Below are 24,764 nucleotides of genomic sequence, written 5' to 3'. Positions count from 1 at the left end.
CCTTCAAAGGATACACCTTGGGCAGTGCAAGAGCCTGGCTGGGGCTCTACCCAAGACAGATGACTGGTCATGAGCTTTCACACTTTTGTAAGTTTTGGTCCATTTACATATTGGGGTTATTTGTCCCATTACAGCTTCAGGTTATGAAATCCCATCCCCACAGATTGCTCTCCTCAATTCCCTGCTGTTTATACTTTCTGGGCCTGAAGCTGCAACGCTGCCCTTGGTTCTTGGGCTGGAAAATATTCTTTTGTCTAACTAAATTGTGAAGAGAACTAGCTAACACTATCTATGAAGTTCAGAGTTATATATTAAAGCAGTACATAATCCGGAAAATACGAAAGCTAGAACTTAAGGCATCTTTGTTACAGTTTTAAGCTTTGCTCGGTTGAAACCTGGTTTGGCCTTTGGGACTACTTGATAGAGACTTATTTTTTCTAGTGGCTGACAGCCTTCAGCTATCATTTACTAGCTTTGTTTTTACTAGCTATTTTGATTAGAATTTCATCCAGCAAAAGACACTCATTTACATTGTGGTCACATCTGGAAGCCCATATATCAGTGATATAGGTGAGCTCCCTGAGAATTAAGAGTTGCATTGGAAAGACCAAAAAAACCAAGATATAAAAATAAACACTTATTGAATTTTCATGCATTTTCCCTTTTTAAAATGTATTTGTCTAAAAAATCGAAAACATTTCAGTTTTCCAAAGAGCACCATGCCAGGTTGCTGAGTAACATGTACTTTAGTTGCTTCACAAACCATTTCATTTATTGTGCAATATTTACTTCAGTTTTAGAGTATTTTCTGTGGTTATATATTCTTGAGAGCTACTGTGGTTACTGTTTCTGAATTAAGGAGTGTCTTGGCAATTCCTCATCGTACTCATCAGCATTTGGCTAGTCATGACACTTAATTCAAAGGTTCTGGAGACAAAAGAAAGAATTCTTAATTTTCTTTCTGACTTTTTATATACAGCACCTCACTATTGATCTGAAAGGTCATTAATTAATTAGTGCAACCCCCCGAGATAAAGTTGGGTTAACCTTTCATTAACTCTGAACTATAAAATCACCTAACTATCAGTTTAGAGAGTAATTTTGATACTAAGAAATAGCAGACGTCAAAGTGTTGCTTACAGAAATGAGGCTTCACAACAATTATTTGCCCAAACTTGTAACTATTGGTTTATCAATAAACATAATAGAAATTTACAAATTCACTGGATGAAGCTGAAATAATCTAGTTTGCTTTTGATTGTTACATTTACATTACTTTTTACAATCACTCTCAAAAGTTAGGCACACAAAGGTTTAGGGACATAATTTATTATTTGCAGTTTTGAAAAATATTGTCCTCAGTGACTACAGCCTTGACATTCGACACCTAATTCCAGCAGTTCATAACTGCTCTCAGGAATCAGGATCTAGTCTAGAAGACCTGAGTATATACAAAAGTATAAAAGTTCTGAGTAAGATCATCATTTGTTTTCAGAGGCAAGCATGATCCCAACACATACCTTGTTGTAGTGAAGACTCCATACACAAGAGGGTTCCTCTCATCTCTTGTAGAAAGTAAGAATATATCTTCTGCAATGACAAAAATATATTTGAGGATTTTAATTTTTTTAGCTAAACATCCATTGATTATTTCTACATTAACCATCTGTAACTAGAAATTTGTAAAACTATAACAAGGTTTTATTTTTGTTGGAATTTTAGTTTCTGTCATGTGAATTTGTAGCAATATTCTGAAATGTGGTCATTTGCAGATAAATGTGGGTTTTATACCAAATCAGATTTTTACTTTCCAGCTTTTGGAGGGAAAGGGAAAAAACACTGTAACACTCATCAGATCAATATTAGTTATAATCAGGGACTTTTGATCAAAGTCAGAGGTATTACTAGCCCTATTTGGAAGAAGATTCAAATCAAAACAAGACATAGTACTTCTATAAACCAGAGAGGGAAAAAATACAACAAAAGCAGGTATTACTAATGTCAAAATAAACCTTTAAAGAGAAATCAACTTACGCAGCTCATCGAAATGTGTGTCTGTCCCTTCAGGACCAGGTATGGAACACACAAGCCTGGCTTTCAGAAAAGTTGTCCACTTGTTTATTAGGCTTCTTTGGCCTCCCATATCATTCTAACAAAAATAAAATGAAATTCTTGAATATTAAAAAAGTAAGGGCTTTAACACATACAGCACAGTATGGACTGTGTATCTCCTGTCTGATTCCACAGTTGGCTCTAACCACAACAACATAAAAATCTTTTTCTTTTTTTTTCATTTTCTTTTTCCTAAAAGAGTGCAGGAGAGTCTTTTTCTAAGTAGTTTATGTAGTTACTTATCAGGTCAGAGAGAGGGCAATTCAAATTTTCTAATTATACTTTTTAACTGGAATATCCATATCACATGATTTCTTGCTCTCTGTGAAGCTATTTTTTATAATCACTTGTTCTTCAAAATTCTTTACAAATCAAATAATAGAACAGAACATTTTGATAGATTTTGCAAAAAAAAAAGGAAAACTATATTCATCAGGAGCTTACAATGCAAATACTGCACTGGTTTTTTTTGTGCACACCGTACAGAGAAAAATGCATTCCAGGCAAAACCAGTCATATTATTCTAATAATCATTGTTACAGAAATATCAGTCTGTTCTCTTGCAACAGGGATTTTTTTTTCATTTATTTTACTAGGGGTTTCCAAAACACAAGCACGCTTGCCCAAATTTCCTTTAGCCACTGGAGAAAGAAAAAAATCTATAAACAGTCACTTGAAATTGGAACTACCTTTCTGAATGGTGAGTGACCTTCTACTGACTTGGATCAGCGGAGGTTTATGGATAGTAGATTTTAGAAGATTTAAATTTTAAGAAGCCAAACTGGGAGTTTGCTCATGTGCTTCTTCCATGGACTACGTGAAGGACCCTGCTGGTTCCAAACAGCAGAACTATTTAGGTTCTGCAAAGCTATTTGGCCTCCAGAACTCTTTATCCTAAAAATGGTAAGGGCAATGATACACCAGCAGGAAGCAAGAATTGAAACACTTAAAAGAAATGTCATCACCAGCAGTAGTCTCTCCCAGCTGTAGGTTCTGAATGAACCCAGGAAGGTGCCTCCTCCCCTCAGACACAAACTCTGAAGCTTAGGGGATCTGTGCTGAAAGTTTAAGGACCACGAATTCAGCCATAAATAATCAGCCCCTTCAGATTCATCAGGAGGAATCACTTTTTTGTTAATTCACTTTGCAATCTGAAGGCATAGAACCAGCCAGAGTAGGAAACACTGGGTGGTGGCAATTACATGTCATCACCACATTTGTATTTGGCCCTTCAGGGCTGTATCATACATACTACAGGCATTCAGAAAGATGGTTTGAAGTGCTGAAATCACTTCACAAAGAGTAACACTTCTCTGGTAATGCACTCTAACTGCTTTTCCTTTTCATGTACCTGCTACTTTCAAATAGATTAGCTCAGTTGGAAATGATTCCTGTTAATATATGGCCATTGGAACTCCTGCTCTTACAAGAATTGCTGCCTCCTCTCTTGATTTTCCAAGGTTCTGCCAAGCCTGAAGCTTTGCATGTACCCAACAGATTTATAACAAAGGTGTCAAAATTAGCAGCCTGAAGCAAATAGCAAAAAAACCCTCTACATGTGTGTGTTCTATTCAAAGGCAGAGCAAACGGACTTTGTGGTGCAGTTGAAACCAAACAACTACAAAGATGCAACAAAGAATGTTAAAAAGCAAGGAGTGGCAAGAGATGGGAAGATATGTACTTGTGTTTCACCAACCTTAACTTGCGATCCAGCACAGCATTTTCACCAATGCTTATTTTAAATGTATCAGTAGTTCTACTGAGTTGCTGGAGAGCAGTGTGAACCAAACATTGTGCTCAAAGGAAGCAATCTTAGCAAGTGCTATATGCATTAAAGTAAAAAATATATGGATTTAAGATGTATCTATATTTGCTTGCTCTCAAGCCAGGACATGATGTTAACCATGTTATTTGAATTTGAGAGGCATTAGAGCAGACATTGACTTGGTGTGCTTTACATATCCAAAAGCTGCCAAAGTAATACTGTACACTTTATAATGGAGCAAATGGGATTCAGTGACCAGTCAGCATTCCAAGAGCTACCAAGTCCTTCTGAAGCCAGAGAATGACAAATTTATGGTGCAGAGAGACTGAAAAGACCTTTCACTGATTTAGACAGTTGCACATATAATATGCTGACATATCCTTCAACATGCTTCTTCCTACTGCCATGGCTGAGTGAAACAAAAAGCACATTTTACTATGAAGATATTTTTGCTTGTGGTTTTGGGGGATTTTTTGGATCAGTAGACATACAGTATTCCTCAATTCTATATGTCATCTCTGTTTCATACGGTGTCTTTCCTTTCCTACAACATGCCCAGGATTCATTGAGATTGACTGAGAAAGTGCAGGAACTGACAAAGGTCGTGATTTTACCTACATACAGAATTAGTTCAGCTCAGACTAAGGAGGTTCAGAAACTATAAATAGTCTAGGTATGTCTTTGCTCCTTGAGTCGTAGAGAGTTTAAAGTAAAGTAGAATTTATCTTACTAAGCTCTGTAAATGTCTATTTTTTTAAGAAAGGGCACCCCTTGCTTCCTCATACTATTTATTGGTGCATATTAGGTCAGTCTTTGACCCATCTTGAGGCTTCAGGTGCTGGAAACATGCATTTGTTCTCCTTTCCTTCATACCATATTGACGTGTACTCACTCACTTTGCATTGTATCTGCCCACGCTGGTGGAGATTCCTTGGACCCTCATCATTCCTGATTATTGGCCTCTGAGAGGCTGAACAAAGGAAATACTGGCCCAAGTCATTTTTGGGACTGGGTTGCTACAGAAAGAAGACAGACTCTTTTGCCAAAGAGATTATTTAGTAGTATCAGTCTGGAATGAATCACTGATGTGCTCAATTGCTGTGAGCTGGCTGTAGAGTAGGATATAAACACAGCAGGATGCACAGGCTGGGTAGTCAGTGAATTAGAAGAAATGCATGGAAGAGTGAAAATCACCTAAGTAAAGTCCAGTTAGAGCACAGGTGGATAGAAACTAGGATTAAACACAAAGTCATAGACTCCTAAGAAGCCCATTCAGCTGATTTATACCAAGCAAAGGTTTGCCTCAAGCCTGTTTAAGTAATTAACTGAAATGATTTTTGACAAGAGATATGGTCTGAATACAAAGAACTCTAAATATTTCAGGGAGATTGGACAAGGAGACAAGATAAATTTAAGTGCTGAGAGAAGGGGAAGGCAGCATGAACAAGCCTTTCATTCCAAAAATATGGCTAATCTTTTAACAGCCAACCAGCCTTGAGTATCTGAAATCTTATCTCCCAAAATATCACTTCTAAGCACACCGGATTAGCTGTGTTTACTATAAACTTTGTTACTGGACAGATGAAGGCACTTAGGGACTGCATATTTCATTCTGAATATAAATAAAGCTTTAATTAGCACTTACTGCTTTGTAATCTCACAAGCTGTAACAAATACCAACACTTCTGCCTGAAATACCTTCTTTTTAACAGAAAGAAGTGTCTGCAAAATCTTGGTTGCTTGTGCTTGCCTGAGTTAGAAATGTAGATAATTGCCAGCTAGAAGGGGGGCTGTTCAACCTGTCCCCTGTTGGGGAAATACTACCCCAAAATATCACAAAAAATCATAACTACAAATTACCTAGATAAATGAGGAAGTAATCCAATAGGACTTTAATAAATCAGGCAGACTCTTATTTGCAGAAATCCTAAAATTTCATCCATTTTCATTGAGCTGGTTGCAGAAAACAATTTGTTGGAGTGAGAAATCAGATTTCTACCAAATTACATTGAGAATTCAAATATCAGATGTCCCACTTCCATGAGCATAGGTAATTGTATGGCTTTCTGACATTCAGAAAGACTGTTGTTTAAATGGCACAGTGTAAATTTTGTGAAGTAATTTAAGGTCATGTCATGCACCTCTCTTGGGAGTCTTCCAAGGAAATTTCAGTTTTCTGATCTGCAATTTATGTGCAATTAAGCAAAACAACTTAATTGCAGATTAAGTTTTTTCAAATCATCTAGCTAAAGGTAAGTTCACATGAGAATAAAAGCCATCAGAAAAGATACTGCTCTCCGATCAAGTGATTTAAAAATCAACTTATATTAAAGACTTTCTGTCATATCTATTTCCTATTCTGTTGTATCTTGTATACTATATAAATATAGCTTCATTAAAATGAACAAATGTTAGTCTTGGAATCCAGCAGGCAGGAAAACAGATGGCAACAAAACTAAAGAACATCTGCATCTTTGGGGATTTAAATCTCTTATTTGCTTGTAAATAACAGTGACAAATTGAACATTAGAACAAAAAGTGCAGTTATCTGAAAAATCAGTCTACATCAAAGATGTCAAACACTGTGATTCATAAAACTTTAAAGACAGTAATTATCCTGAACAGCCTCTAAAAGGAAGAAAAAAAAAGGAAGAAAAAAGAAAAAAGACAATGAGTGGAATTTCTAGAAGCAGGTTATTAATTACAGCCAGTGGCAAGATGTGCAAAAGGACTACCCAAAGAGAATTCCTGGCCTGAATAAAAGGAAATGTTGGAGAACAGAGAGGAAAAGTGCTGAAACTGCAAAAGGCCCTGGAGCCTTTCTCTTATTGAAGCTTAGCTATGTGACAAAGCTACCAGAAACAAATGGCATCCCCTGAAGCAAAGCCTTATATTATGGAGGAAAAAACCTCCAACCTTGTAGCCGACTTTATAAATGGAGAAACGGCCAACACTCTCCTTTCAACTTCTGTCTTCAGGTTCACAGTTCTTTCTATGATTATTTTACTTTACATATTCTGTCCCCACTCAACTCTGTTAGGTACCAACCTAACACAGGAAAGTTAAACTTGCTCCTTCAGGAATTCAGGGGTAAAATTTCTTGTCCAAACCATACAAATGTAGATAAAGATTCCTCCCATGATTTCATCAGGCTATGGGTGAAAACATCAAGCCACACATGAAACGTGACTCAAGAGAGAATAAAAGTACACTTGAATTATAAGTTATAATAATTATATTATATAAGGTATTATAATTGTAATAATTATATAATATTATTATAAATTACAAAAATTTATAATATTACTTGAATTATAAGCAAGAGAAAGAAGGCACATCAGACTTCAGAACTTTGACTGCTCTCCTATGGATACATCAAGTAAATTTGGGGAAGTAACTTCTCCTCTGTGTCTGCAGCTCCCATCTGACAATGAGTTCCTGCTCCTCAACCTGGCTTGTTTTTATTTCATTGAGAAAGTACACTGAGCATGCATAACTGTTTGGTTCACCATGGAAAATGTCGATTTTTATTTTGGAAAATATTTAAACATCACACCCAGAAGTTTCTACCAAACTATCTTTGGATGGGATCCAGACTGGAAAATCTAACTACACAGCTAAAAAAAAATCTGGACTGTTACTAAACATACCATGGAAAAATCCCCAAAATCCAGAAACTAACGTGCTCAGGTAAGGACAAGGATGGCTTGGGACAAATAAAAGAATGAAACTAAACACCATTTTACCTTAAGGCCATGCAGCAATCCTGCTCAGATTATCTCCAGAAAGCATGCTAGTATTAAGAATATTCCCCTAAACTGCCCAAATGCTGCCACAAATTAAATGCACTCTACTATATCCACCACTTGGCTATTCAATCTAACTTCAGTGGGAATCTGAAGTTAGCAAAGTCTAATGGCTGAAGAAATAAAACATGTTACAGGATTCTCGGGAAAATCTACATAAAATTTTGAGTATGAATTGTACATGGTTTATTCCATTGTGTTTGACTTGCCTTTACCTGTCTCTCATCTAAATTTTCATATATACATAATATAAATTATATTATATGCATACAAAATAAATATATAAAAAGACAGAGAACAAAGTCTTCAGGTTATAAAAGGCAGCATTCTTGATTATGAGGGCAAGTCAAGTAATTAGATGGATCATGCAATTAATGTCAAACAGGAGATCAGAATTTATATGATTTTAACAGATTGATAGCACTGTGAAACTGGAGGAGTATGAGACCCAGCACTGGGATAAACTGGTTTCTTTATGAACAAATGAGCTTGAATTTGCCATGCAGAATTTCACATTCTTATATCAGAATGTCTTGCATTTCAGCTTCCAGGGATTCAGTGGGGCAGAGCTCCCTTTATAGTCACTGGAAAATATGTCCTTCAGAGAGTGATTTGGGTTGAAGATGGAAGGAGTCTTCCACCAAAAACTAGTTATCTGCCTCTAGTGAAGGAAGGGAATGCCTGATAATTGGTTTCCTCACTTGGATACATACAAGTGCCTGAAATCACTTGCATGAGATATTGTGATCAAGGCATTGATAACCACAGGCTGAGAGCTGGGAAGGGCATGAGACCAAAGAACAAAGGTAGGTCATCATCTTAAAGAGTCCTTTAGAATCTGCAATCCTGAAACATCTGTATTTACAACACTGTACTCAATGAACAATAGCAAAACTGCAAACCATGGTTCATTTTTATAGTAAATGTACTGACAGGAGAAAAAAAAGACAGGAAGATAATTCAATCATATGAGGAAAACTTCAAAATCAGAAAGTCATTATTTGTACTCTTACAGATATTTGAATACCTAAGCCAAAGCACTCACAAGTCAGGGACTTTGGATTAGCCATGGGAACTTCAATTAACTCTAGAGGCTTCCACTTCTGAGCCAAGGTGTACTGGCAGTGTCTTATGCAATGTCTCTCTGGCAACTAGGATGACTTCCAAAGTTTGCTTTGGAGGTTGTGCAGCTGCATTTCCATAGTCCAGTTTTTAAAGATCTATCTTGACACTGCAACTTCTTTCTCACTTTCCCTGAGGTTCAGTAAAATTCAGTCACACCTCTTTACATATAAGCATATCTTACATGTTTTTGCCTCATCTGTAAATCATGATTTCCCCTTTCAAAACACCAATTACTGAAACACACCCATGAGGGACAGAAATTTACAAAACTTCCTATACTTATATAACCCTTGCCAATAAGGGAAGTTGGACCAAAAGACTTGACAAAGCCTGATGTTATATCTCTTAATCCATCACAGTTAGAAGCAGATACTCCATGCAACTGGACAACCTCCAACACATCAGCCCGTAAAAATGAAATCATCATGATGAGCATCTGCTTTTCTACATAATTTGTAAACTTTCAAATGGCATAAAATGTGCAAATACCACATTTGGAAGTCTGAGAGGAGTTGGTTGCCAAAGGACTCACGGCTGCAAGCACAATCAGTAGGCAAATGGGGGCCAAGTTTGTTCAAGGGACGACTTTTTCAGAGAGTTCTAATTCATTATTATTGAGAAATCAAGAAAAAAAATGTATTTCCCATGGCTGGAGTTGTGGGTAGGCAATATTATGGTGACAAAGGAGGTATGTAAGCATGTAACACACAGGAAGTTAAATCTCGTCTGGAATGAGTTGCCTCCAGAACTGGAAGTAGGATGGCTGCACGAGCATGGCTGTGAGCCCAGATTAATTAGCCCTGCTGAGAACATGTGAACATGGCTATTTGGCTTCTGGGACCTGGCTAGTGTGGCTGAATGGGAAAGCAGGACACTGCCAGGACAGCTTCAAGGGCTCTGGGGAGAGATCAATTATCTACACAACGCAGAAATACCAATAATGATCATGGGCCAGTTATCCCTAGTCACAGTAAAGGCATGAGTAGACTACATCCAGGACAAGAAAAACTTCACACACCAGCAGCCCTGTGGCAAAGTCCACGGAGATTCTGGACTTGGAGCTGCAGAGGAATAGCTCCCTCCTGCCATTCTGGGAATACAAATTGCTCTAAGCACCAGACGGGAGGGCAAGGTCACAGCCTTGAACTCTGCTGATGTTCATGGCTTTGGAAATAAATTACATTACCCAAAGGTGGAATGCAGGGTGTGTCCAGGGCCCTCGACTCAAGAGCTCTTAAAATGATTACATTCCAGTGTGCTTAGAAAGTACAGTTTAACCAAGAGGGCTGTGCCTAATTGCAGTATTCTTTTCCCCAGGTACAGCTTGGTATATATAGGAGTGGAACAGTATTAAAAAAAAGAAAAAAGGGAAAAAAAAAAGGAAAAAAAAAAGACAAAGAGCTCACTTGTTCCCACTAGAACAAAGGCTCCTTCTGGACACCAAACACTTCGGGAAATATGGGAAAACATCACGGGCTGAAGTCTGATTTCTTGGCAGTTGAGGTCTCGGAAACCAGCCTCTAAGACTGCAAGCTTTAACTTTTGCAATACATCACCAAAACCATTAAAGAGAAGCTTGTAACACAGCAAATGCAAACCACTGTAATAATAAACAGGATTTTCATACTGCAGCAGAGAGACTACTGCTTTTGGCTAATTTCCACTTCATTCCAATAGGATGAGGTTGTAACTATGAAAAGATGTGTTTCTATATAGATAACAAACAAACAAAAGCTCCAACAACTTTCCTCCCTCTTCAAAAGTTTTTCTGTGACTTTTCTATGTTAGATTTTTATTTATCCCTTTATTTGAGTGGGGAAAATAGGAGGGAAAACAGTGTCTTTTCTAGGGCTATACTTGTACATATACAAGGTTGCCAATAAATAGAATTAGAATTCTGCAATGATTTAGTGGTGAATATGTACAAAAATGAAGCTAACTTGCTACTGGACTGCATAGGGCACAATGTATGGATGCTGAAATTGTATTTTTTTTCAAAATCTTCCTCAATCTGTAATGACTGTGTCCTGTCTTTATCTAATACAAAGTGGTTCAGCATTGTGGGCTGGAAAACAGTGTAGCTGTAAAAGCTTATGTCTGTGTTTCTAGAAATAGGAGTAAAGTAGATTCATGCTGCTAAGAAGTTAAGGTCTGTGTGATCAGTTAATATACATATGTCTAACTGTATGCATTTTAAAAAAGAAATAAATTTTGCTGGCTAAAATAGTAATTTTTCTTTTTGGTTATGGCCTTACATGAAAAGAAAACCAACAACTTCAAACATTGCAATTTATGTAAGTATGAACGCACCAGAAATAGGATCAGGTATTGCAGATAAGGCAATGATACTTTTTCTGTCTTGCTCAAACCAAAAACAGGAAATGCCATTTGCCATGATAAATGACACAACTGGATCTGTAAGTGGCTGTTGAAGGCAGTTCCTCCCCAGTGCCAGTGACACAGAAGAGATGATGCAAAGCCGAGTGAGGCTGTGCAGGGCTGCGGCGGCTGCGCTCTGGCAGCACAGGCTGCAGGGCACGGGGTGCAGATGCTCTGCTGAACAGGACAAGGGACAGCTGCTGGACTCTGGGCGAAGAGCTGCCAGCAAGAGCACTGCAGTCTTCTGGGTCTGAAAGAAGCTGGGAAAGGGGAATGCTTTCCAGAGATTTTCCCTAAGGGAGGGGATCACTGAGAGACCATATTGTTGAACCCTTGGAAATTAGCCAAAGAATAGGCTGCATTGACTAAGCTCCTTACTAAAAACAAAGCCTGTTCTAATTTCAGCATGTGTTCCTGGCATTAATGGACAGGAGCCCTAAGGCATGGCGAGGTAGAGAGCAATCAAGTTCTAGTAGAAAAAAACTGTGTTTACACCAAGCAAACTACTTCAGAAGTTGCTGAGCTCCTCCCAAAAACTGTTATTCTCTGCTTAACAGGAAAAGAAGGAAAGGCTTAACCCTGTGCAGTACAGATCACATTAATGAGACAGTGCAATTAGAAATTGTTGTTATCAATTGTTGCAATCAAAGGCATTGTTCCCATGTCAGAGACAATTAAGCACAGCAGATGTTTCATACCACAGCACAGATCCAAAATATCTCAGTCCATGAACAAAGTCTATTTGCATACTTAATTTCTATCAAATACCCACAATAATTCTATTTTTATTATAATAATTAGAAATATATTTTTTTAATTTGTTGGTAGTTGAGACAAATATAAAAATGCAGGAGAGTCTGGATTATCAAAAGAATTCTGCAACCAGTGTTCAGTAAATAAAGAAGACAGTGTAGAACTATTAATAATAATCACCTTGCTTATCAGTTTTCATTGTTTTGGTTTGACTACTAAAAATAAAATTCATGACATTTCTCCTGTTAACATGATTACTCTACAAATTCATTCTCATTTGAGGTATGATTATACACAGTCATTAGGATTTCCTTACAATACATTTGCTTTTATTATGATAGCTTATCTCCCTTTTTCTCTAGGTAAAGGATGCTGGTTTTCTCTAGCCAATATATCTTAGTTTACTATACTCTCTCATGTGCCTTGGCTTGAAAATGTTGTCTATCAATTTCTCGTAATGCATTAAGTGCTCTCTCATAATCAGCAAATGCCATGTCTAGCAGCAAATCATAAATGTTTGCATTTCCATTCTGTCATTAATCACTCTGCTGTGAAATACCCAACTAAAGATTATCCATTCTTTTGTCTGGCTGAAAACCTACTAGAGAACTGATTTATGAATGGATGTTTTGTTATCTTAAAACTTTAGGTCAAGGACAGAAGTGTGAAATGGCTGTGACCACTGAAATCTCAGTTGGAGCTGGGAGTTTGCTGGACTGCAGAGCAGCTGTAGATCTACACATCCATACACTTGTCCACTCTTTTGTTTTCAGTGTGTGCCCATAGCTGAATGAGTGCTCGTCTCCCACACACATCTTACTGCAAATCACAAACATTTTTGTTCATGTACTAATTTTCAAGTTTCTCAAGAAACTGCCAGCAGAGTCACACTGCTCAGAAATTGCAAGTCAGTTAAAGCTTCTGAACAAAATCATAGAAATGTACCTACTTGTGTGACTTCTGTGGTGTTGCTGATATCTAATGTATCACGAGATAAACATTTGCTCAAAGTTTATGTTTACTCTTTCACTAATATGAAGGCAGTTTTCAAGTTCAATTTTCCTGATTTTTACCAGTGATTCCTGAGGACCCAAGGACAGGATGGGAGCACTTCCACTGACTGCTTCTGTTACTACAGAATAGAGGGACAGAATGTCCTAGGGGACAATGGACTGGATAGAGTGTGAATTTGACACAGAAGTCTATGAACCCTTCTGCTACTGTGGGTAGAGACCTCAGTGAAACCATCAAGCTGCTAAACAGCAAACTACACTGACTGCTGTCTTCATGTGCAGGAATGATGTTTTTCTTCTTGTCTTTTGAGGAGGATTCTGCCCTTGACAGAGATGCTTCTCCAAAAAGACTGAAGCTCATGAAAGTCTAAGTCTGTATACACCATTGAGGCACAAATCTTTCATAAAGGGCAAACCCAAGCAGAATGAAGGAGAAAGTGAAGGAGTAATCATTCAAAGGAGGTCAGGCATCAGCCAAATTAACTTTTTACATTGCAGGAGACCTGGGGTCTGGTTCCTCCTGGTCAATGGGTCAAGGATTGCTCTTCTTCCAAAGGGAGGAAACCTCTAGGCAGATGTGGGTGTATCTCAGAAACTGCGTATTTCCTTAGCCTCCCCTCACCCCGGTGGGTTATCAGGAATGTGCAGAAACAAATGACTGACCCCAGCTCTCAGTAATATCCAGGAATGGTGTACAGAACCAAGCTAATGAATGGGTTTGTATGTCCATGCATCAATGGGTACTTTTCACAAACCCCCAAATACCTTGCCACTGCGTACACTTTGACTCATCCACCCTCACTGGAAGCTCATGAAGCAAAGCTCGACATTGTTGCATAGAAGTTCAATAATTTACTGTTGGACACAGGATTATAATTTATAAACCCGTTAGCTTTTTAAAAGAGGTGCACAGTCAATATCAAGTTTATTTTTTGCCAAATAAATTTCTGATGGCATTAGTAATCAATGTTCAGAAAAATTACTACAGTGGCTCATCGGGTAACAAAGGGGAAGAAAACACGTTTGTCACAGAAATAAACCACACTTGCTTAATTTTTATCAAAAAGACAGATTCCTCACCTTACAAACTCTCCCAACTCTGGAAAGGATTGTCTTGTCAGATGTGCCACTATCTTGTGATATTTCTCGAAAAAAGAAGTAGATTTTATCATCATCTGGGTTATAGGTATCTGGGATAGGAAAAGTTCCAATGAATTTCGCTCCTGGAAATTAAAAGAAAAATGGGGTTAAAAATGTGAAGAAAAGCCTTAGCACTTGCTGTTAAACTCTGCATTTATGTTACATTTTTCAGTGAAATAAAAATATATAGATACATAGCAGCAACTTTCTTACTAACTCCAAGTGAAAACCACCATGGAGTCTAAAGTATTTGCTCTCAGGCTAATGTTTTTGAGTGTAGATCTTATTACCACTTGCAAAAGTATGCAGCACTGGTCATCATTCTCTGTTTGGAAATAGAGTAACTCTCAGTACAAAATACTGCCTACACAAATCTACCTTACTGCTTTTGCCACCAAAATGAAGCTAAGCAGATTTTCTGAAATCATCTGGTAGAATTCAAATTAATTTAATGACTCATGGCAGCAGTTATCAATACAGAAATATACTACTGTTTACTAGAGATAGTTTGCAAAGGAATGTTTCCCACATATCTGTGACACAGCAAACTTACTGACTATATCTACCAAATCTGTGGAGTTTTTAACTTTTTTTTTTATCTGGGTTGGGATTAAATGTGTGAGGGGGTATTTTTTTTTGTTTGGATTTAGATGTTTATTAGTTCTTACTTATATTATAGTCTCACAAACTGTGAGTTTTGTAGTACTTCATTTTAACAACTTAAAAAATGGAGCTGTATGTCTCTATGAGGCTTTTTAAGGATAAACTATTTAATTAAGAAATGATACTTAAATTATTTTTACTTTTAGCTCAATAATTAACTACTTGTAGTTTGTAATGTGGACTTTTTATTTAATTATACAATATCACCCAAACCTAGGAAGAAGAAGGTGAAGAAGAAAGACTAGCTTCTGCTTTAAAACTTCTATCTTGTTTTATATATATTGCTATTTATAAAGCTTTAAATTTTAAGTTTTTTACTATGTGATATTACACACTTCTATTCAAACTCTACACTAATAATATACTCTATTCAAACTATACACTAATAATCTTAGCTTTATAACTTAATTTTGGAAATTGTCTCTACGGCCTGAAGTCAAATGTAGTGTTCTCTTGGGGGTCAGTGTTTGTCTGCACAGAAAGTCTAAAATTCTCAGTAACCAGGGCTCCAACACAAATCCAACACAGTGCCATGCTGAGATTCCCCAGTTAGCACAGCAAACTCCAAAACTGGTTGGTCACTCTTAAGGACACAGTTCCTTGTGTTTGAAAACAGATTAGCTATATCAATGTAATGGTTTGTTTGGGTTATTTAAATCTGCTTTTTGCAAAAAATGCCTTGTTGTGGCATGCTGGGCCATTGCATTATTCCTGGTCTCTTCCAAGGCAAGTGTGGGTGTCTACCTGCATTTTGCAGGCATGCTTATTGGGCCAAGATGCTCCTCACTGCTCCCAAGCCCCCTTATCCATGGTCTCCAATCCTGCTCTACCTGCTCACTAGTTGAAGGCATTTGTTTTCGGTGTTGGGGTTTCTTGTTTGTTAGTTTCTCGTGTAATTTTCCACTAAAATCAGAAATTGAAGCAATTCCAGGGTCCATGACTGCAGCAGAGCAGCCAACAACCCTGCCTTGCCCAAGTGAACCAACTACTTGAGGCAGTGGTTTTTAAGACATTCCCCAGTGTGCTGCAATAGATGAGCACTTCTGAAGGCACTTGGATCAATGGCGTTTTTCTTTAAACAGAAGTGGCTATACAAATACAGTGCAAAGAGACCCTTGACTCTAAAATACATTCTTTCAGCAATAAAATACACAGTCTTTGTCCCCCAGTATCAGGTAGGCTGCAGTAGAAAGCAATGAGGAGGGTGGTGTGAGAATGCAGAGCAAACAGAGCACACTGTTTATATGGAGAAATACTCTTACCAGCTTTCAATCTATCTTCATGCCTTTGTCCTTTTCATAATGATTGTTACTTTATATTGGCCTTGAGGAATTTTCACCATGAACTCCACAGTACACATAGAAGAAAAAGGGAGCCCTTGATTCAAAAGTTTGCAGTCTGAGACAAAGGGCCTGAGACAAAATGGGATGTGTTTAAGCGCTCAGTGGGCACCTTTGTGACAGAAAAGTAAATTTATGGGTGAAAATAGTCACAGTGCTGCTACCATTTTAAACCTTTCTGACACTAGAGAATGGTGTCAGCAGAAAAAATGAAATGATGCAGGCATCAAGATCTATAAATTTAAGTCAGGATTTCAAAACAAGCTTGAGGAAAATATTCCATTACCCCTCAGGGCCTGTAAGGCTACTTTGAAGATTAGATCTCTAGGCATGAATAAATACATAAATATGCTTCTAGTATGGTTTCTTAAATATGTGGTTAGCAAAACAGCCATTTAAGAGGAAACCTGTGAAATTCTTCTATTCCATGTTTTTGAAAGTCACATCTTTTTTTTTTTCTTAATCCACATTCACAGAACAAAACACTGAATGTATGGGGGGGTTGAAGATTAAACTTCATTGCTTTCCTTGGCAAGCCAAATGCAAAAATAAATGTCTCAATACCAATTCCTGGAACAGATTTAGAAGACTCTCTAACAAATTAAAGGAACACCAATATTTAACAATTTTAAATCACAACTGAAAACACTGAATTTCAAACAGAAATACATCGTAAAAGATATGAAGTGAAAATAATTAAATGGAAGAGATCATGACCTCAAAAGCACATAATGTTCTGCAATTGAGATCTTTGTCTCATCTTTTCTAACCCATCTATCCAACATATAAAAGTGCATTTAAACTAACTGTGAATTAGGCTTTTGGATTCCTTTCATGGGAGAAAAAACTAATTATGATGATTTTAAACTACTGTTTGTTTTCCCATAGACAGAGCCATCCCCTCCCACTATTCACTTTAGCAGCAGATCATCCCACATACTAAACTCATGGCTAGATTGCATGTAACCAGCCCAGGCCTTAATGGCTTCATGAGCTCTGGCAATAGATGGTACATGTCTTGCTTGTGCTTTTTTTCATGTGGTCTGATAGGAAAAGCTGATACAGCCGGTTCTTCACTGCTGGGGTGGCTGTTGGTTACCTGCTGGCCATCACCCCCTTCTGAAACCAGCAGTGATTTTTGGCAGTGCAACCTATGGAGAACTTAGTCTCAGAAAAAGAGGACCACAAAGGAGTGGCTGTCCCAGAACACAAAGAAATGAAAAAGAAACCCGGAACAGTGGGAAGCAGCACCTCTGCGTAGTTGGGCTGCCAGAAATACATGGCATGACAGAACACAAAGGACAGTGCTTACCTCATTTACCATAAGCAGCTAGAAGTCAAGCTCCTAACCCATTCTCAGCCAGGTCCTCTCTCAGGGAGGGACAAAGTGACAATGAATAATCCTATTTTAAGACAGATTCCTACAATAGGCAGGGTGAGTCACCCTCTGGAAGTGTCACCTCGCTCAGTAAATTACGGAGGCAAGCAAAAGGACTGAGCTCAGACAGGATGCTAGCTTTTGCCTTTTAGAGCTAAGGGAGCTGAATCCCATCCAAAGTTCGCAGGATATAAAGAACTCATTGCCTCCAAGACTTTGCCCTGGAAAAGACGACTAAATTGCTATGAAAAAAGTGAAAAGGGAAAAAAAAAGAGATGAATGCAATTCAAGGAAGCCCTCGTTCCAGCTATGGCCTTCTCTTCCTATGAAGGAGGGAGGAATGTGCAGCTGCTCACGGGGTGCCTGTGTGTAGGGCTGTGGGGTGCTCTCTGCCCACGGGGCTGGCACGGGGCAGACTCGGTTCCAGTGGGTGGCTTTGCCATCCGGAGAGGAGCCACCAGCCCCACGTGCCTTGTCCCTGGGTGAGACAGCTCCAGTGAGCAGCTGTGGGAACCCCAGACAGCCCAGCCCTGCTCCCCTCTGCTCCAGTGCCACCCTTGCGGGAGGATGAGCACGTGTGAGCCTGAGTCATGGGAAAGATTAGCTGCCTTCCTCCTTCCCCCTCTGTGGAGCTGCTATTCAGTCACTGAGATTAGGACATGTCTTAATTAGCCAAGATAGAGATGCCCTGCAAGGAACTGGAAGGTATCCCACACATTTTTCCCTCGCGCTTTGTCTTTACCTCCCTTCCCTCAGGGAAGGATAATTTTGTTTCCAGAAACAGAGTAAGACTAAACTTTAGAAATATTAAGGCGCATTATAGCAAAACTTCCTTGGCCCTCTGGAAGAAAACAAGCTGTACATTTTATGCTTATCCTAAGTAAAACATGAGTCATGCATGGTAATAATTTATTTCCAATTGTACAATTATCCAAGTATGTGCAACTTTTACTGGAGGTCTAACACATGCTTGGTAGATAGGCAGTAGATTTAGGCAAGAGGGGATTTACATGAGATGGGAGTTTAAAATCTGAAATCAAGTAAATATTTTCTTTATACCAATATCGGCTGAAAGCACAAAAGTATGTAATTGGTAACATTACACAATAAACTAGAAATATATTGGCCACCCTATGGCTTATTGCAAAAATGATGCCGTCATTTCAAGTTGCACTTCAAATTTTCTCCAACCTTAAAAGGACTGTTTCAAAATATTAAAAGCACCTCGTTTATGTCTATGCCTCTTAGTATAACACTGAATGGATTGTGTTTGTGAAATCTTAGACAGAATTGTGGCTGTAGGGTTTTATATGGCTGGAAACAAGGTAAACCTGAAGAATATATAGGGTCTTCAGTGTTTATATAGTGTGGGGCAATTTTCACCTCACAGTCTAGCACACTAAAGCTGTTTTTCAGACCCAGACATATTAATATACTGTTCTCCTTAGAAAAGTTTCACAAATACAGATGCTTTAAGTGAAAACAGAATAAATTGTGAATCAATATAAATGAGAAAGGAAAGGCAGACACCTTCCCCCCCCTCCCCAAAACATTTAAACATTTCTCAAACCTACAGTTTATTCTGTTTTCTTCTACTGTTCCCTTGCCTCAAACTCCTCATGAAGAAACAATAATAAGAGAAAGAAATGTTTGGAAATGTATTTTTAAGCTACAAGTTCTTTTGGACTGGCAGCTGAACCCTGTAATGCTCATCAATGTCGATCTATACTAATGATTGCACCAGATGCTCCTCAGGGCCAAACCACAGTAAACCTTTGTTTTTACCTTATTACTGCATCCCTTAGGAAAGCAGCTACCCAGCCACCTTTCCACGCTGAGCATCTGCAGGCCATCAGTGATAAAACTGGATATGCAGTTGCATGGCTAATTAGAATTAGAGAACTGACTCCTGGATGGACCCATTGTGGTCCATATCACAGTCCATTTCTGCTCTGCACTGCACAAGAGGTGTGTGGAAATCAGAGATGCAAATAGGAGAGGTGGGACAAGAAAGATTTTCAGTACAGGAAATGAAAGTGGGATAGGTCAGTGGAGTGAGATTCTTCAATCTCCTATTTGGAAAGGTAAACATGACTTTTAAGTGGCTTTTTCTTTTTCTCCTTATCTTGCAGCAGAAATCCTTGGGTTATGGAGCTGCATCTAGACAGAAATCCTAGGCAACAATAGAGAAGAAGGAAGAGAAGAGGTACGGAAAAATTATTAAGAAAAAAAGAACATTTCCTCTTGTTGAGATCTCAAAGAGTTAAGAGGCAAAATTATCCTTTTTAGAAGTTGTCTGCTGGGAAGACAACTTAACCCTGTGGTCAGCAGGCCCTGGCCTTACACTGCACCCATAATAGTAACACAGGCATCCTGAGCCAGGACCAGCGTTGCCACATCTTTAAAGACAGTTGACAGCTAAAAGGGGGATGCTTTAATTGAGCAGGGTTAGCTTGTGAGTGAAGTTTTCCATGTTACTCTGTGTGTGGTTTGAGACTGGCTGGGTGCAAATGCATCCAGTTTTTTAGAGGGTTTACTAGCTCACAATGTTTTTTAAAGGGCAAGAAAAAGCACTGTTTTGCTTGGGAAGCTATTTTAGTGTGCCCTTAGTGGTTTTAAAATGATCCTCACAGCAACAAAGGGTATTTTTCCCCCTAAAAAAGGAAAAGGAAAAAAAAAAGACCTCCTACCAAAAAATGTGGGATTTCTAGTCTGTCGTTTCAACACGCTATAGAGAACAGCTTCCAACAAGTGATTGGAAAATACAGTTTAAAAAAATTATTCTGACAAGACTGGATATAGAAGCATTTCAGTCATGATATTACTTCCATTGTGGGATTATACATAGATATACACATCAAAGACGGAAACTATGATTAAGTCTTATGCTCCCACTCTTCCCTTAATTAGCATTTTCACCTCTGTGACTTTTCTCAAGTGCATTTCTGTTCCACTGAGCTTTTTAAAAAAAGCCTACGTAATCCAAAGCCTCCATGATACAATATCTATATTTATAGTTACTGGACATATATTTATATAAGGAAGGAGCTATTAACTTCAGAGGCAGGCACAATGCAAATGACAACAGCATATGTTTGGGATCTTACCAGTAAGCCAGTAATGTTCAGAAATGTCAGTTCTGATGTAATGGTGGTCGTGAGAAGGGCCCAGAGAACGTGTCAGAGCAGTGTCTTTGCCAAGGAAATCAGAAGCTGTTCCAGCATAAAGATACTCATCTGCAAATGAAAAAGAAATAGGGCACCTACAGCTGTGGCATAAAAAAAAATTAAGACTATTTACATTTTGTTGGGTGAACACCACCTGTGTTTAATTGGTCTATAAACGAATTTAATGCTTTAAAATATTATTGGGTCATATTTTAATGGGTTTTTTGGTTCTGTGAATTTATTTACATTTAAATGAGAGTGATATTTGTAATTATATATCTGAGAAGTAACACAGTCAACGCCTAATTTTCAGACCTTTTAGGCACTCAGGAAAGTAAATTTGCCAGGCTTTAATGGGAACTGGGCTCTTAAGGGTATAAAGGTCTATTTAATCTGAACATCCTGTCCCATGCACCTGGAGCCAGGGTGAGGGCACAGCCACCTGCCCATTCCAGCTACTCCTGTGTCCCAGGACTGCCATGGCCCCAGTGGCTTTGCTACTCCTGAGCCAGAAAAAACAAGATGGATGCTTCCCCACTGGAATGCTGCAGCCTGGCCCATTCCTGGAGTATGGATTTCCATCCAACCTTAATTCACAAAGAGGAATTCAGGCACAAATTCAGGGAATTTGTGTTAATGGCAGCAATATGGCTACAGACACAAATCATCATCATTTTAACACAGAGTGGTCTCCCTGAAATAAATGACACATTTTGTTTGAATAAGGCAGCCAGAATTTGCCTCACAAGGACACTACATCTGTAACACAGTGCCCTGAGGTTGCTGCAACTGCAGTCACTATTTGCTCTTCTGCCCCTTTTGTGGGCAATGAAAATGCTAAGAAATGCAAAATATTTTCTGTTTGCCTTCATATCTCAGTACTTTTCAAAAAGAAGCAAAGAAACAGTATAACTGTAAACCTTTTTTTGTTTTTTACCACATAGTGCATTTTAAAATACTCCTTTTTCTGTAAAATAACAAGCTTTATTTGTTGGAGAGGGCTTTTTGTTTTATTTTGTTTAATGAATTGCAGAAATAAATCCCTAGAATTCATAAAAACAAAAAAGTTCATGTTCATAAATTATAATTTTATAAAAAGCTATATGATACATAAAAATCCCCTTCCAAAAGTTCCTTATCCAGGTTTTCAACTCTTGGGTTGAAACATTTCACAAGATCTTCTAGCGAGAAGCCTTTGTTGAGTGTGAATGCAGAATAAATACCATTCAACTCTGATGTTTGTGCTTTCATATGGGAAAGATGTAAATGCACTTAAAAAAATAAGATCAAGGGGGGAAAAAAAATCAACAAACCAACCCACAATCCATGATCCACAAGCACTTTATTTGTCCAAAAAAGATCTATCATCTTTCTTTTTACCTCATTATTATTGTTACTTCTGTATTATTTCTATGACAGTTGTGGAAAGCACATCTTTCAGACAGCATGTTGCCTTTGTAAAGAAACAATAGTGCATTCTGAAAGGTATTTGTCATAATGAGGGATGGGCAGGGTAATTGGTGTTTGCTAAGTGACAGGCACTCTGTGATCGATACATCTGAAGGGCCAACAGAAATTCTCCATCCTTGCTTAGGCTCTGCTGACAAGGCATTTTCAGCACTTCTCTCAGCATTTGGTATCTCTCATTCCAAGTTTCCGTAGCGACCTGAACAGTTTTGGTGAGTGGTAATTTGTGAGGATGGATAATGAACAGGTGATTTTTCAGTCAAAAAACTAGTTTTTCAAATTTATCTATGGGTCTACTTGAAGTGATATGTCAGGTAGTACTCAGATTACTTATTTCTATGAAGAATGAAAATTACTCAGTTGCATTAACTTACATATATGAATGAAAATGTAGCTAGATATTACTTAGCTCATAAATGTCTAACTGAGTAAGAAGTGTTCTCTGAAGGATATAAGTAATCTTTATTGCCATTTGGCAGATAAATAAAAGTAGATGGAGAGAAGTGACATGCCAAGGTTACTCTGCTCATTAATGGCAGAGATGGGAAATGATCTCACCTGAGCTCCAGAGCAGCATCTTACCCATGAACAATACTGCTCTCCTAGTTCACTTGGGAATAAGGTAAGCATCCCAAGATAGACCAAAACACATTCTCTGGTCCGGCCTGTAACTCTTTACAGCGCTCCTTGTACATTATTGTGAAGCACTTGACACCAGCAACAGTCAAAAAAGGGGTACTAGAATACCCTGGCCATTAATTTAAACTAGCTCAAAAATTGTTATGCAGCAAAGTTCATGTCTTAGCTAGCTAAAAGACAGCAGCCTCTTCATTTCACAAGATGTAATAGAACACTCAGAGCATGACAGTGCTACTGAAATTAGGCAATGCTGTAATAAATCACAGAGTTCTACTGCTTGCATTAAAAAAAAAGTTAAAAAAAAAGTTAAAGTTTCTGGAACCCCATTTTAAAAATAGACTTCACGGTCATTAAAGAGTACTAGGGGTCTCTGAGAAGAATAAGCACAGGCTTTAATCTATTGTTTTTAATAAAGGAAGTCCTGCCCCATCTGTAGGGTCAGAATCACAAATCATCTATCTTATTATCTGAGAATAAAGACTGAACATTAGTCATATTCTTTTTATAACACAGAGTGACCGATACTTCAAAGCACTGTCACCACTGCTCTTTGGCTGTAAATGAAAACGTCATGGTGCTTCACTCTTATCTTGTATTCATATGCTCGACGGACAAGTTAAATGAAAATTGTCCAAAGCTATGAACCAAACCATGACAAAAGTAGCTCTTATAGTGATTTGAAACGCAGAGGTCAAGCTGACATTCCTCAGCCCCAAATGTCAGACCACACAGTGCTGCGATGCACGCAGCAGGCAGAGCGCACTATCTGCTCCCCGGCTCCCGGCTTCAGAAGTGGCTACTCGAGTAAATAGAAACCTCAGAAACGTATTTATGGAAATAGTGCATGTCAGCAGACTTCAAAGGGCAGAACATATTGATAATTGCAGAAAGAGGCCCACAAGGGCTTCAAACACTCTCTGTCCATGTGGGTTTTTTTGTTGTCCTCTTAAAGGAGCAATGACTGGGTGAGGGTGAAACCGCCTTCCTGCCCAGCTGACAGAGGCTTCACTGCCATTCTAATGCCTCTGTTTGTACTGCTGCCCTTCCAGCTCTCTGGTGACTGCAGCCTGAAGGCTTCCCCAGCTCTGAGAGCACAAACCAGCACTGGAAACATGACCAGTGCCAGAGGAGCTCCAGCAGTGGCATCTGCTGAGCCCCTGCGCTCACACAGAGCCATTGCAGGTCCAAGCACAGCACCTGGCTCTGGTGGCTCCTTACCTGCCATCACTGAAGCAAACGGCTGCTGGGGATCGAAGGGACACTTCAACCTGCCAGACTCCAGGTTCTGGGTATCCAAACGGAACACCATCTCCTGAGAATAAACACAAATTCATTATCTTGGTGTGGCTACAGAGAAAAACTCACTTAGACAGCCTGTTCTGCTGGTGTACAAAGTGAAGGTGGGTTAGATCATGCAGCTGTCATCTTAGTATTGATGTTTACAGTCTGTCTGTTTCATATCTGGATTTTTTCACTCAGTGTTTTACTGTATCCTGGTCACTCTGTAGTGAAACACAAATCTTTAAAAAAAATACAATTATATTCAGAAAAGAGGAGATGGATTGTTCATTTCTACTCCAATTAAAAGCTGGATTGTTCTTAAAAGGCACTGGCTTCTATTTGGGAAAATGCTGATAGACTGTGTTGCAACAGGAGACCCTGAAGGGATTCTGGCTGACTCTGAAATTTCTCCAGGGACTGCTGAATAATGCTCACAACAGACACAGTTCAGACCCTTTTAAAATGAAAGCAGCATATGCTCTCTCTTATTATTTTTAACAAGGCTAAAGATACAAGAGATATCAGAATAGTTTCTTCCTTGTAGTTTCCAAATACAGTATGATTAATTCCTGGCCACAGAACAAGAGCATAGAGGAAGATAAAGAAAATAAGTTATTTAAAAATTATTGCCAATGTTTTCAGCGGGCAATCAACAACTTGATTCCTGTAGGCATCCATTTGAAGCTTTATTATAGTTTTGAATTGCCAACAGGGATTCTTCTACTTGCCCCTTTCA

The 24,764-nt window shown here is 38.5% G+C and overlaps 1 protein-coding gene across 2 annotated transcripts in view; it reads right to left on the bottom strand.

Annotated features, from left to right (window-relative positions):
- The window catches only part of SEMA3D (semaphorin 3D), a 137,593-nt gene that overhangs the window by 34,544 nt on the left and 78,285 nt on the right, over nucleotides 1–24,764 (bottom strand). For both annotated transcript variants that reach the window (XM_031061313.1, XM_005426293.3), the window contains exons 6-10: nucleotides 23,966–24,059; nucleotides 20,582–20,710; nucleotides 14,034–14,176; nucleotides 2,035–2,149; nucleotides 1,521–1,590 (exon numbers count right to left, since the gene is read on the bottom strand). In XM_031061313.1, coding sequence (XP_030917173.1) covers nucleotides 1,521–1,590; nucleotides 2,035–2,149; nucleotides 14,034–14,176; nucleotides 20,582–20,710; nucleotides 23,966–24,059 — 551 coding nt within the window. The remainder of the gene's footprint in view (nucleotides 1–1,520; nucleotides 1,591–2,034; nucleotides 2,150–14,033; nucleotides 14,177–20,581; nucleotides 20,711–23,965; nucleotides 24,060–24,764) is intronic.

Source organism: Geospiza fortis, unplaced genomic scaffold (assembly GCF_000277835.1).
Source record: "Geospiza fortis unplaced genomic scaffold, GeoFor_1.0 scaffold428, whole genome shotgun sequence".
Lineage (NCBI taxonomy): Eukaryota > Metazoa > Chordata > Aves > Passeriformes > Thraupidae > Geospiza > Geospiza fortis.
This window is presented reverse-complemented; position numbering and strand designations above follow the sequence as displayed.